Source organism: Pinus tabuliformis, chromosome 1_1 (genome assembly GCF_031772625.1).
Source record: "Pinus tabuliformis cultivar Carrire ecotype Pingquan chromosome 1_1, CPIR1, whole genome shotgun sequence".
Classification (NCBI taxonomy): Eukaryota; Viridiplantae; Streptophyta; class Pinopsida; order Pinales; family Pinaceae; genus Pinus; species Pinus tabuliformis.
In genome coordinates this window covers 842,049,510-842,063,929 of record NC_142297.1, presented here as the reverse complement: position 1 = coordinate 842,063,929, position 14,420 = coordinate 842,049,510, and the positions used below count along the sequence as shown (strand labels likewise).

At 37.8% G+C, this 14,420-nt stretch overlaps 1 protein-coding gene across 1 annotated transcript in view; it reads left to right on the top strand.

Annotated features, from left to right (window-relative positions):
- LOC149216798 (putative CoA ligase CCL7) overlaps nucleotides 1–13,942 on the top strand; it is a 172,836-nt gene extending 158,894 nt beyond the window's left edge. Inside the window, exons 4-6 of the mRNA XM_089392856.1 lie at nucleotides 13,256–13,323; nucleotides 13,453–13,555; nucleotides 13,790–13,942. Coding sequence (XP_089248982.1) covers nucleotides 13,256–13,323; nucleotides 13,453–13,555; nucleotides 13,790–13,903 — 285 coding nt within the window. The 3' untranslated portion in view covers nucleotides 13,904–13,942. The remainder of the gene's footprint in view (nucleotides 1–13,255; nucleotides 13,324–13,452; nucleotides 13,556–13,789) is intronic.
- The last annotated feature ends 478 nt before the right edge of the window (nucleotides 13,943–14,420 follow it).

Here is a 14,420-nt window from a genome sequence, read left to right as displayed (position 1 = left end):
GGCCTGAGAATAGAGGTAAACTGACGATGGTTTTTGTCAACATACAGCTAAACAGGGTCATGCCGTCCTCAGTAACATGCAGGGTTGACCAAATGGAGCCTCCCACCAGCAGTTCTTCCGAGTAGTCAACGAGATCGAGGTCCATAGCTATCGGGGAACACAGATCGCAAGCTGCCCGAGGGTAACCGTTGAGGGAGCAGCGAGTAGAGCGGGTGATAGTGAAAACGGAGGCCTAAACACCGGGCGTAGGAGCAGTAGGGTTACGGGCACAGTAACTTCGGTAAAACATTGTTACGGTAGCAAAGACGGAGGGTAAGAATAGGCGTCCATCACTGTCGAGCGGCCTACGTGTTTCTGTTGTTCGCTGCCAGCTGCAGTGTCTCGTACTGCAATCACAAGACCCTACCCATATTCGCCCGCGTGTCGAGGAAATTCGAATTTCATTTTTAATTTCCTTTTAATTAACTCAAAAATGATTATTTTCAGTTAATTGCCACAAAAAGATGACTTTGAATTAACTACTATGGCCCAAGGGTCCAAAATATCTTGAAATTTTCAATATTCCCTTGGTTGGAGACCTCTAAAAATTAAAAACTTTAAAACCCACGAATTTTAAATGTTGGAGAATTTAATTTTTCCTAGGACCTAAATTAATTAAATTTCTGGCTTTAGCATTTTAATTTATTTTAGCCAGAAATTTTAATTAATTGACTCATGAGGGGATTATTAATTTTTCCAACCCTCTAATATTTAGCCATGGTGTCTAACTATGAGGGACCATGCACTAAATATTTTTTTACATGAAATATTACATTTCTAACCCATGAAGGGGGAACACCCGTTTGTTATAGACCCTCAATAATTACCCATTTCTGCGACACAAAATATGATCTAGTAGACTAAGTGACTTGTAATAAAATAATCTAACCAAATAGTTAGAATTATTTCCAAATCATTTTTACAGAGACTTGATAAATAACACTAGAACTCATTTAAAATCCTGACGACAAAATCCACCCTAGCTTTGGGGTGAGGCTGGAGGGAAAAACTCTGCCGATCATCCGTGTTTAGAAACACACATGAATCGATGAGACTAAAAACCTCCTAGGATAGAAATCATCATCAGAAAAATAAATTTACCTAGGTTGTTACATACATTTGTCTTACTAGAATCATTTACATTAAAAAATGCAGAATGGGTTTACAAAACTCCAGTGTACATATAGCTGATAATAATGAATTTGTGGATCATTTGAGTGCTCAGACATGATGGAAATCCATGCACGAAAAAATGTACAACTATGGGGCAATTGACATGGAATGGTCAACACATGCCATTGAGAAAAGCAACCTTTACATCCATTTGGTGTAGTTTCCATCCCATATAAGCAATAAGTGAGATGATGGATCTAATGGAGGTGTACCTGGCAACTGGAGAAAAGGTCTCATCATAGTCTTCTCCCTATTTCTGGGAGAGTCATCTAGCCATGAATTGCGCCTTGTATTTGTCAATACTCCCATTTGCAACATGATTAATCGTGTATATCCCCTTGGAAGTCACTATTGACTTCTCTTCAAGCCTTCGCACGATTTCCCAAACATCATTCTTCATGATTGATTGGTATTCTTCATTCATTGCCTCCTTCCAAACTTGCTGACTCGCTGTTTCTTCATATGTGGAAGGTTCTTCATCGATGAGTTTTGTCATGAGAGCTCCATAGTTTGAGAACCTCTTAGGTTTCTTCACCTCTCTAGATGTGCCATTAGGAGCTGCATGTCCTTCTGCCTCTTCCAATTTGGATTTAAGCCATGCTGGTCTCTTCTTGATCTCTGGAACTATAACTATTTCTATTGGATCTCGAGGCTCTTCTAGCCTTCCAGTATATTCTATATAAATTGAATGCTCTTCTCCTGATGCCTTGGGCTTCCGCTTTACTTCTTCAAAGGAATCTACCGAGACTTCCTTAGATCTTCAATATGCCACTTTCTCATCAAAGGTGACATCTCGACTGTCCTGAATCTATTGCTGCTCTGGAATGTATACTCTGTAGGCCTTTGAAGATTCACTATATCCAGCAAATATGTCTTTCTTTTCTGAAAGTTGAAGGTTGTTGCTCTTATCCTTAGGAACATGAAGATATACAGGACAACCAAAGATCCTCATGTGATCAACCTCTCGTTTCCTTTTAAAGAAGGCTTCTTCAAGAGTCATACCTTCTAGAACTCTATGAGGACTTCTATTTTGAATGTACACAGCTGTTTGTGATGCATCTCCCCATAAGAATAATGGCAAGTCCAAATCATGCATCATGGCCTTGACAAATTCTTTAATTGACTCGTTCTTCCATTCTACTACACCATTCTATTATGGATTATAGGGTACAATTTGCTCCCTCTTAGTCCCAACCTGCTTGCAGAAAGAAACAAGCTTCTTTGAGGTGTATTCTCCTCCATTGTCAGATCTTGGTGTTTTGATCTTTTTACCTATCAAGTTTTCCACTTCAGCTTTGAATTCCGGGAAATCATTGAATACTTCATCTTTTGTCTTCAAGAGATATATCCATGCCTTATGGGAGAAGTCATCAATAAATGTCACATACTACAATGAACCACCAAGTATTTTTCCAGGCATCAGACCACATACATCCGAATGAATAAAGTCCAAGGCTTCCTTACATTTGTTGTCACTGTTTGGAAATGGCTTCTTGATGTTCTTCCCAAGCGCACAACCATTGCATACACCATCATTCTTGATTTGCAGTTCAGGAACCCCTAACACTTTTTGACTCAATTCAGGTAATGCTCTAAAATGAAGAATTCCATACCTTCTGTGCCATGGCTCACTTGGATTTATCTCATTACGTACTAGTGCTTGATCTGGTTGACTTACAAGTCTATATAGTCTTCCATTACAAATCCCAATAACCCTAGCATCATCTATACTAGATCCGTTTGACCAAACAAGTTCTTTACCATCCACAAAAACAATCCTATCTCCTTTATCTTCTAAACAAGAAACAAAGACAAGATTCTTTTTCAAACTTGGTACATAAAGGACATTACTGAGATACACGTTGCTACCAGATTCCAGCTCTATGGATGCCTTTCCAACTCCTTTGACTGCATAGTTGTTATTGTCTCCCAATTCAACCCTCAGAGATAACTTCTTTTCTGCCATGCTTGAACGGTTCCCATGCTCTCCGATCATGTTCCTTGATGCTCCACTATCTACCAGCCACATGGCATCATCATCTACAAGGGAGCATATCAAAGCGGTTTAATAGAAGAAATCATTTTCACTTTTGATTTTCTTTTGTTTTTCATCTTCCTCAACTTCTGGTGCGAAAGCATGTTGTTTCCCTTTTCTTTTCTTTTCTTGTTAGCCATATTAGGACAATCTCTCTTGAAATGTCCATATTTTTTACAACCATAACATTGTATCTTTGATAACTCTTTATTCTTCTTAGAGGAAGAAGATCCTTTTCCTTCCTTTTTGTGTTGAGGTCCAAATTTCTTCTTTCCCTTGTTCTTGAAGCGAGCTCCAAGGGCTTGAACTTTTTCATCTTGATGATCTCTAGTCATCAATATTTTCTTCTTCTTGGGCACATGATGTCTATAATTGTTCAAATAAAAGAGCTTCTTTCTAGCTGCTTATGCCTACTGCAAATGCACCATGATTTAGGGAGACCACTGAGAGTTGTAGTCACAAGTTCTTGATCGGGAATTTATTCTCCAATAGATTGAATGTGATCTCTTATTTGCGAAATCCTCACGAAATATGAAGCCACAGTGTCGTCATTAGTCATCCTTGTATTTGAGAGCTCATTCTTCAAACTCATGGATTGACCAACATTCTTGATAGTGGAGAGATTTATTAGGGCATTGTGCATCTCCTTGGAGGTATCATGCTTTGCAATGTAGGGGTTGAGATGATCTCTAATGGAGTTTACTATTAGATCATGGTAGTGATGTCATCCTTCTTGAACTTCTTTTTTCCAGCTGCATCAGTTGGTTCAGTAGTCTTTCCTGTCATAATATCCAACACTTTGTTCTTGGCAAGAATAAGTTCTATTCCGACTTTCCAAGCTCTGAAGTTTGATGCTCCCTCTAACTTGTTTTCTGATTTCATGAAGGAAGCCATAGATGCCAATGTACAAAAAGGATTTTAATAAAATGCTCTCTCTAGGCTTTCTGCAAAGGTGATCCCAATGTTCCTTTCTTCCTTTTAAACCAAAGCTTTGATACCATGTTGAATTTCTAGTGCAATTAAGGTTTGCACAATATTTCTGAAATTCTAATAATTACTTTTGATGTAGATCTTCTTTTAACTTATTCCAATATATCATTCAACAATTATACTTCAGAAATTCAACAATAAAGAACAGTAGAACAATAGAGATCACAATGCACAAAAGAGAGACAAGATTTACCCTGAGAAAACCCACTACGGGGAAAAACCCAACAACCGTTTTCAATAGAGAAATTCTTCTTGTTCAATGAGAGACACACCTATACCTATGGTCAAACTTGGTCTTCTCCTCTAAGTCAAGTCACCCAAACTGATCCTACACTTTGCTCTTGATCCTGCACTTCCAAAATTTCGGCCTTTCTATTTGGCCCTGCAACAGTTGCCCCAATAACCTAGAAAATTTCAGCCCTCTGAAAAGTTTCCCTAGAAAAATGCGAATCACAAAGAGAGAGATTAATTTACACATGCTAGTTTCTAGAGAGAGAGAGGAGAGAGAAAACTCAACCTTTTTCTTCCTTCTTCATCCTTATTTTCCTTCGCTCACTTGCCCAGAAACTGTCTTGTGAGAGGAATGCGAATTGCCCAAATGAGGAGGTCGAGTTTGCCTTTATATAGTGGTTTGTCTAGGGTGAATGGGTGTGTCTCTTGGCCAAGGCTGACTTGACTTGGAGGGAAGATGACATGTCACTTTGGAGCCAAAATTTTCATTTCAAAAATTCTAATTTACATCTTGTAAAAGTGGCAATGGGACTTTGGCTCAAAACCGATTTTCCTTTGACTCAAGCATTTATGCTTTTACAATGATAAATATAATTACATCAAGTGACCAAATGTACATTATGAAGACCGACCATAGTTACAAATTCAACAAGGGTAAGTTTGTAAAGGGTAGGGGACCTTGGTTGTGGTGATAGTGGGCCATTGTCTCGTTGTTAGCACTAGTTTAGCTTTTTGTCCTATAGGCTTTCCCTCTCTAGGGCCTACTAGATTTTGTGGTAATAGGGCCCAATGCCCAAGTGATGTGGCTAGGCCCCAGTTGCGTGGAGATGACAGGGTAAGTTGAGGACGAAGATGGACCCTTGTGTTGAGGTGGGGCCACCACGTAGGCACCACGTGGAAACTCCTTGGAAAAGCCATATCATTTGATTCGTAAGTTGGATTGACGTAAAATTTATATCATTGGAAAGCTCTAGACAAGATGGATGTGATGATGGTGTTTGTTTTGGATTTAAAGAAGGTTGGAATTTGAGATATTTTGTGACTACATTTCCATAACGAGACCTTGGAGATCGAGTTAGTTTGATGTAATGCCTTCCACTTCCCGAGATTAGTCTAAGGGAGTGGGAGGGTGTGTTACAACTTTGTAGTTCTATTTCTCTATCTATCCACTCTATTAAAAGCCTAACAAACTGTCCTACATTCTGTCTCCTTCCTTTTCAAAATCATAACTCTTGCATGCTCATTTCCTTAGTTTTTGGGTATTGAAAATTGTCTCTCTATACGCATGTTCATAGCCTTTGTTAGGTGTCCTTTTGCCCCTTATACAACTTCGAAAGCCTTTTTCTTAGACTCTCTCCTCATGGTCGGTTCTTCTCACGCGATGATTTTTCATATTTATTGTTATTTCTTGTAGTTGCAAGTTGGAATTGGGGCACTCAAATTGAGGTTTCCATAGAGCAATCTGCAGACTTTACCTTCGAGCTAGGCATGAGTCAAGTTTACTAGGAATTTTAACCCCCAACTGACACTAATGATTCTTTTTCAAAGCCTAGTTCTAGTGGAGGTCAATATGATTATCAGTCTAGAAGTTGGTAGAGGTATTTTGGTGTTTCTCTTGGCTAACAATGTGACCTCACTACTCTTTGCAAGCCATTTTTGAAGAATTTTCTTGCCTTAAATAGAGGCATTTCAATTGCAACTTTTTAGCACTTGATCGATGCCAGGATTGATCTGGTCTATGCTATTCAATTTTTTGTGGTGTGTTTTCATGCTATGGGAATCTAGGTTTTGGGTAAATCCCCTATATTCTTTTTATATTGCTAGGGTTATTAGTAATTCGGTGGGTTTTTTGGTTTTGTAAGGTATATATGGGTTTATTTCCATGGCGACCTTTTCCAAGCTTATATATGAGACTGCTAAACTTTCTCATGAAGTGCAATTGACAAATTAGTTGTTTCAGTATGAAAGAGTTTCGGTGGGAGAAGGTAGAGTAGATCCTCCTTGTAGAAGGAGGTGGTGTATGTGAAAAGGAGGAAGAAGAGGCCATCACCATTAGCATTACTATTCCTAGATCTGCCAATCATTACCCTTGATTTTTTTGGTGAAAATGCATTCCCTCATCTCCATTGTTGGCATGGTGCTGATTGGCAAGGAGACCAACTCATAATGGGTTAGAAGGATGAAAATCAGATTGATATTTAACAATTTATGGGATGGGATCTATGATGGAGAGGCTAAAGAAGAAGTTGAAGGAGATGTGCAGCAGAAGCCTAGTGGAAGTATCAAGCCTACATCAGCTAAGGAGCTTGCCATTTGGAAGAACAAAGACAAGAAAACTTATGTTTTAATTTTTGTGATAGTAAGTGAAGAGATGAGACACCATATACTTCGCATTAATGATTCATATGGAGCCTTAAAGAAGTTAAAGGACTTATATGACTCATTCATAACTGTTACTTGTACAACTCTTAGTGAAGCTAATCAGCGTAGAGTTGGAGGTTGATGACCCCGTGAGTTTAGTTTTTGAGATAAAAGCCATCATGCATGCCATATATTCCAGTGGAGTAAAGATAGACATTCCTCTCACAACTTTCATCAATGCCCTTTATTCTACAGTGTCACTGTCGTGAATTCCTACAATCTAGTGGCTAAATGAACTCTATCACATTTTACTCTTTGGTGGAAAAAGTTGTAGAATGAAAAATAAATTTTGGAGGAAAGAAGATAGCTAAGCCCACTGGAGAAACTGTCTTCCTTGCTCGGAAATGTAAGAATCAATTAAATGACTCTTCTAAAGGAGGCGTGGTAGAAATGGACACGAGGCAAAGACATGCATAATCCCTTGGAGAAGATCATGTTACCACGCAAACTAGGAAGGGTCCTAAAGGGAATCCTAAAGGGGCAACTGCTAGGACAAGGGCAACAATGGAGACTTAGCCCACTATCACCTCAACTAAGGCTCCCTACTCTTTATGGACTTTCATCGATGGGAGGAAACTGGGTATGAGGACTCACTTACAAAGAATATATCAATACAATGGATAAGAAGTGATTTCAATCACCATTTCCAAGGAGAAACTCAAAATTAGGGCTTGCTTGCTTTGTAAGCAAGGTGTAGGGTTTTTCTAGGAAAGGTTGATGAGCATTTGAGGGTTAGGCTTAGGGAGTATGTCATGCAATGGAGCTTCCTATTCCTCAAAATCCTTATGAAACTTGGATTCCTAAATGATCCTTGAAAATTTAGCTTTGATAGGAAATGGGACCACACGGGACCAAATGGACCCCAGGTTAGGGCAAGGGGGAAGGGTTTAGCAACCAATGATGAGCTTGACCTAATCAAGGAAAAGGAGGGGATCAAAGATTTTTTTTTCAATGAAAGGTGGCACAATGATCCCTATGAGGTAACTAGTTTAAGGAAAACGAAGGGCAAGAATTGATCTTTGAGCTAGGGCTTGCGATATCTCGAGATCCCACCATCAAAATCTCATGTAATTTGGAGGGCTTATTGAGGACACACCAACACAGTTCTAGACCAAAAATTGAAGTATTTGGATGGGTACATTGTGAGATATTCGATGCCCTAGGATATTCGATGCCCTAGGTGACCTATTGGGCTAGACCTAGAAAGAAGAAGAGAAGGTGAAGAAAAATAAGTTTTAGGGTGATCACCTATGGTAGACCAATGCCTAATCCTTTGGGGAAATTGGAGTCAAGAATGATTATGAATTCATATTTGATTTTCTTGGTCAAGGAGGCCTTAAAGGCAGCTTCACTTAGCACTAGGGCAAAAGAGGGCAGCTTCAAAGACTTTGTACTTCGTTTTGCAAAATAGATGTCTTATCAAGTTAAATTTCAACCATGAAATATCCCTAGGAACATTCATTCATCATACATGGCCCATACATGAAGCATCACTATCTAGAAACAAAATTTCCAGAACTTCGCAATAATAGATGCAACAAATTAGCGCTAGAATAGCGAAATCCCAGTAACAATGTAGGTGACAAAAATAGAGCAAAGAATAGCATTAAAATTGCACTTACATGTATTAAAGTATATCCAACCATCAAACATTTGCCAAAAAAGAAGCTCCAAGACAAGAGAAAATGATCCAAACATCAAAATTCATTCCATGCTCCGAAATGTCGTCCACCAAGAAGGATAGCGAAGTTCTCTAAAGAGATACAAGTCCAACCAAGTGATGATGCTAAAATGAATTCACATCACTTGTATTTATACACTTCTAATGAGTTTGATTTATCTAATTAAGCCTACATTAGCCCGTACAATAAAATAATGTGCAAAATAACTAAGTTTTGGTGACAAGCCCACCAAACTAGCTCATAAACAAAAGAATAAGCCTCTCAAGAGGTTGAATAATGAATAGTGCATGTTGTTGGGCAGTGGAAGAGGCCTAATGGAGTCCATATGTGCCATAATGTGTAGTTGAACTCCCAAAAGTAGTGGACAAGGGGTTGGCCCTTATAATAACTTGTGGTGCTCCAAATGACATGTGTGGGCGCACAAGTGTTCTCATGGGTCTTCAAAAAAATCGAAGATGCCTGTAGATCAATTGTAAGGGCTAGGATGATGGTGTAGGTGACGCCACATCATCATGCAAGCCCTGAATCATCTGCCAAGTGTATGGTACAACTCTGGGGCCATCTGGGCATGATGGATCAAGTGCATCTTCCTCGTCCAATAAGTGAACCATGATCAATCTCTGAATGGTTGTGGGGATCCATGGAGTGTTGTCTGTTGTTGTGGAGGCACATGGCTCTCTACAAACACCCTACATTTTCCAATGTAGCCCTCTGGGGTCAGGACCCCGTATAGGGAGACCAGACCCAAATGGAAACACTTGCAATCTTGCATAAGATCCAATGCGTCCCCGTGCCTCCCTGCACACCGAGTCATTAAAGAAATCAAGTAAAAGAGTTTATAAACCATGGATGAAAAGTTAGCACTTCATAATGGCATTCCCTTCCATTGTGGGCTTTGGCATATGCTAATGTCTCCCAACTCCAAATAGTGTTAACCAGGCATCCTATTAGGTGGTTTCTACCTCTAAAGGGGATGGTATGTCCGTGTTACATCCTTAAAATGGTGGTGGCATGTGGCATAATGATGGAATGGAGTAGGGAATGAAAGGGGGAAACTTGGATCACATGCCATGGTACAAGGGTAGCTAACAAAAGGGAAGCCCATACTTGGGTATATAATGTGTAAGAGGGAGCAATCGTGGTGCATGAGTTACCCCCAACCTGGATTTTTCCACCTTTCCTTCTTCATATGCCTTTTGCCTTTTTATGATTTTCTTTGGTTAACTGCTCGGGGCTCTAGGTAATGAGAGCATGATGTGTAAAGTATAACAGTTGATTGTTAGGTCATTTTACTAAGTAAACTAATGCAGGTGTTTTACTTGTCAATCCAGGTTTGTAGACTTGGAAGCAGGTCAAAAGTATATGGATTTCAGGTAAAGTCAATTTCAGAAAGCAAGGCTCAAAGGTTAAAGGAAATGCATGTTACAAATAAGTTCTAGGTTTAAAGAAACTAAAAAGTCTCCGATTCAAGATGTAGTAAGCAAAAGAAGAGTCTCCTAACTTAGGAGGTCCTAGTTGTCCTTCCCCACGGTACTGTCCTCAATAAGAGAAACTAAAGAGCAACAGTTTGTGATGTGTAGAAAGTAAAAGAAGAGGCTCCTAGCTTAGGAGATCCTGGTTGTCCTTCCTCACAATTCTACTCCAACAACATTACCATTGCATCAAATCATAAACTGGAATTCAAGAAACAATTCAAGAAATGCAAAAGGATGATTTTTAGTTGTGATTCATAATTTAATAGAAAGAGAATTTAACTTAAATCCTTGGTTGTCCTTTCGTATGAAAATTAGATTTTAAACCAAAATCATCCAGAAATCATACAAAAATCATAACACACTTATGTAACTGAATCATAAAACTGAAATAAGAAATATTGAATCAAAATTATGCTAATTTATACAAAATTTAACCAAAGTGTACTTAGCTTGGTATGGGGGGCCTCCAACCTTGCCTTGTACACCTGAAGAACTCTTCAGCTACAGCTAACTTAATAAAACACTCACAGCATGAACAACAAATAGAATAGTAGAAATGATTCTTCAAATTATCTCAAAAGTCTCCAATAGTCTCAATACAAAATTACACACTTTGAATGGTCCATAAATTGTGTTTAAATAGGCAAATCATAAACAAACTTTGCTATAATGGCTCTAACAACCTTATCAATCCTAATCCATCCATATAGGTCGAATTCATCAAGTCTGACTCACAAAATTAGGATAAATCCCACAAAATAATAAATCTGCCCCTCTTTACTAGGGATTTCTGAATGACAGGGCAAGTTTGACCAACATTAACTGGGCTTGTTTTTGCTTAGTTTGACTGAACCAATAGGTGTTTCTTCATCCATGGTTCCCAAGATTTCCAAAGACGTGCTCAATTCTCGCCCAAGTGTCCTGCACATATGACTTTAATGGAGCTATTATGAGAATTTTTAATGCAGTCCAAATTTACTCTTAAAACCCAATTTTTACAAAAATTTCCAAAAATTAAAAAACTTAATTTAGTTAACTGAATATGCAAAATAGGACTAAAATGAGGCATATGTAGGTGAAATAGGATATGGTGGTGAATAGATGAATTTAGGATAGGCAAAAATGATCAAAATTGAGAGCTAGCATGGATACCCCCTTATAAGGTGCAGTAGTTCATCACCCACCGGGGGTTGGGACAATCATGGGTTCTTGAATGATAAGGAGGATCATCAAGGGCCATGTAGGAACTAGGGTGATGGTTATGGAATGGGGTAGAGCTCATGTCATGGATTTTGTCTACGTGCTAAATGCCTTTGTCCCGACCATCTTTTGCATTTTGTGGTACAATTTCCTGTTGAATGTGGCCAATTATGCTTTTTCTTTTTCTTTTAGCTGCATCAACTTCTGGGCATCATTCTAGGCCCGACCCAAGGTGTGGGGTGAGGGGAGGGGGTGGATGACCTTATGTGGACCCAGTGAAGGAATGTGGACCCAGGTGGGAGGAGAGATGATTGGGGGTGTAATAGTGGAAGGGGAGTAATATATGTGAATCGGTGAGCGGGACCACGCAACCAAAATTAGGGTTTTCCATGTAGTACCATCCCTAAAACCAATAGCTTAGTAAAAGAGATCCCACGAGACTAGGGTGCAAGGTTAACATCTCAAAAGAGACCTAGGGGACAAGAGCACAGACCTAGACCACTCTTTCCGCCAAATCTCCCCATTAATCCATGCCCAAAGTTTCTATGATAAATAAACTAGAATACTCAATTACCAAATAATAAGACATACCTTTAGGTTTGGAAGGCCCACCTTCAAACATACGATCATGACAGATGGGTGAGGGACCAGATGGTTAGCTCAGGTGGTAAATGACACATCGAGTTGGTGGCTGTGAAGGGCTACTAGCTGTAGGCTGAGGACCATCATGGAGAAAATTTCTCTCGTAGGGATATCACCCACAAAATGGTGGGTAATAGATCAAATATAGGCAAGGTTAGAAATAAGATAAAGACAAAGCATCAGACTTGGCGAAAGATAAAGCATCTGAGTTTGCAAATTACATTGTTGCCCATTGTAATTTTGGAATGTCGGAGTCAGAGTTGTAGCCAAATCCTTGGTCCATCAACATGATTCAATCTGTGGTCATCATTTTATGGTCATCTTTAAACTGTCATTTAGTAGAAGATAGCAACTTTTCTAGCCATCAGGGTTGTGGTCATTCCAAAACCATTAGATTTAGAAAGCACATTCAATCATTGTAGTTGTACTTCACCTCTCCACGTAATCCTCACAAACACCTCTTCAAATTAAGGGTGGGAATGATAGACACCTAATCTTTAAGGATTTGGTATTGTAAATATGTTATAAATATCTAAAATAGGAGAAATGTGGAGCTAGAATAGAAAGAGACATTGGACCTTTGAAACAAAAAACAAGGCTTTGTATATATCGATGTTTTTAGTTAATGAAAATAAATGAAGTTTGGAGTTATTCCTCTGTTTGATGTTTAATAAGACTATATTTCTCCAAAAAAAATAAAATACCCCAATGCACATTTTTCTATTTATAATTAATTGTTAACTAAGTGACTTAGCTTTTCTCTTATTGACTATCATTTTATACAATGCTTTTGGTAGTTTTGCCTAGTGAATTAAGCATTCATTTCTGCTATATCTTTCTCCTACAAGTAGAAAGCCACTTACACTTTCAGTTTAAAAAACTCACCCTGGCACTCCTAATGGCATAAGTTTTGGGAGGTCATATCTTGTCAATTTTATATAAGAAAACTTGTAAGGTACTCTTCTCACATTGATGTACTCTTCATTCCTTAGCTTGTTACATATATCAATGCTGCTACTTGCTGTAGGTCTCTATAAACTTATGGAATAACGTCTTTGGAATACAAGAACCCATCATTCTTGTGCTTGAAGACCAATTATAACCTTTTTCCAGAAAGCATTACACGAATGAGTCTTTTTATTTTTCATTTAACCTTTGTTTTAACTTATGGTAGTTTATATATATATATATATATATATATATATATATAAATAATTGGGAACTTATGATGTCTATGGTAGCACTTGAGTTCTCTCCAAGTAATTTTAGTTGTATGATTTGTTCCACGCTTTTGATGTATGTAAACTCATTTGGTTTTCTGGAAGGAACGTGAAGCTAATGATCACATTTGACTGTTTTGTCATTAGGTTGCCCCTGCTGAGTTGGAGGCATTATTGCTGACACATCCACAAATTGTAGATGCTGGAGTTATTCCGTATGTGAAATTTTACGTTTCTAGAGATGTCTTTATGTTTATTGTTATTTGAGTCACACTGGGACATGTAGGAGGAAAAAATGGCATGAAAAATTATAAATTACTTGATAATGTGAGTTCCTTTTGCAGCATTCCTGATCCAAACGCTGGGGAGGTTCCAGTAGCATACGTTGTGCCTACCCCTGGAAGCTCTTTGACAGAGAAAGCTGTCATGGATTATGTAGCCAAGCAGGTAATAAGAATATAAGATGTGAATGAATGATCAAATGGCATTTATTTTCATATTTATATTTCAATATGTATGTTTTCTCAGTGACATGCGTTAAGCCTTTGTTTTGCTAAAATTGCTTATACAAATCTGCTATGCAGTTTTACCAAAACAATTGTGACTAGAAAATTTTGATTTACTACTAATCAGATAAGGGTCTAACATAATTCGACTTTTTTGATTTTTTTTATTTTGTAGGTAGCGCCATTTAAAAGGTTGCGTAGGATAAATTTTGTGGACACTATACCCAAGTCTTCTTCAGGGAAGATTCTTCGACGAGAGTTGGTCGTAAAAGTTAAATCGAAGTCGTAAATGTTAAAAAAAAATTATATTTGATCATCCTAAAAATAATGTAAAATTATCTTCTGAGACATATGCATATATATCTCTTATTTCGTAAGTTTTAAATAATATTATTTATATTATTTTAATTTTAAAATTATTGTGTTAGATATCAAATTGTTGTATAAATTGGTATATGAGAGACATTTTTGATTTATGTTGTCATTTATGCCAACAAAAAGAATTAACATAAAAAGAATTAAATGTTAAGTACATTACTAGTTATCGTAAAATTTGCCCTCGACCTTTGTACTTTTACGGAGTATTATTAGAATAAATGATTGGTTTTTTTTTTTTAATATATAATGAAGAGATTTAGTACCAAATAAATATTCTTTACAATGATGATGATGAAGAATGTCCATTAAGACCATAATTGATTTATCAAACTTTTAAAAAATGTAAGAGATTAATTAGATTCCTTTAAGGTCCTATTTTTGTGCTAAAAAGACATTAAGAGAAGCAATCCAAGATTATCATAGTTTTG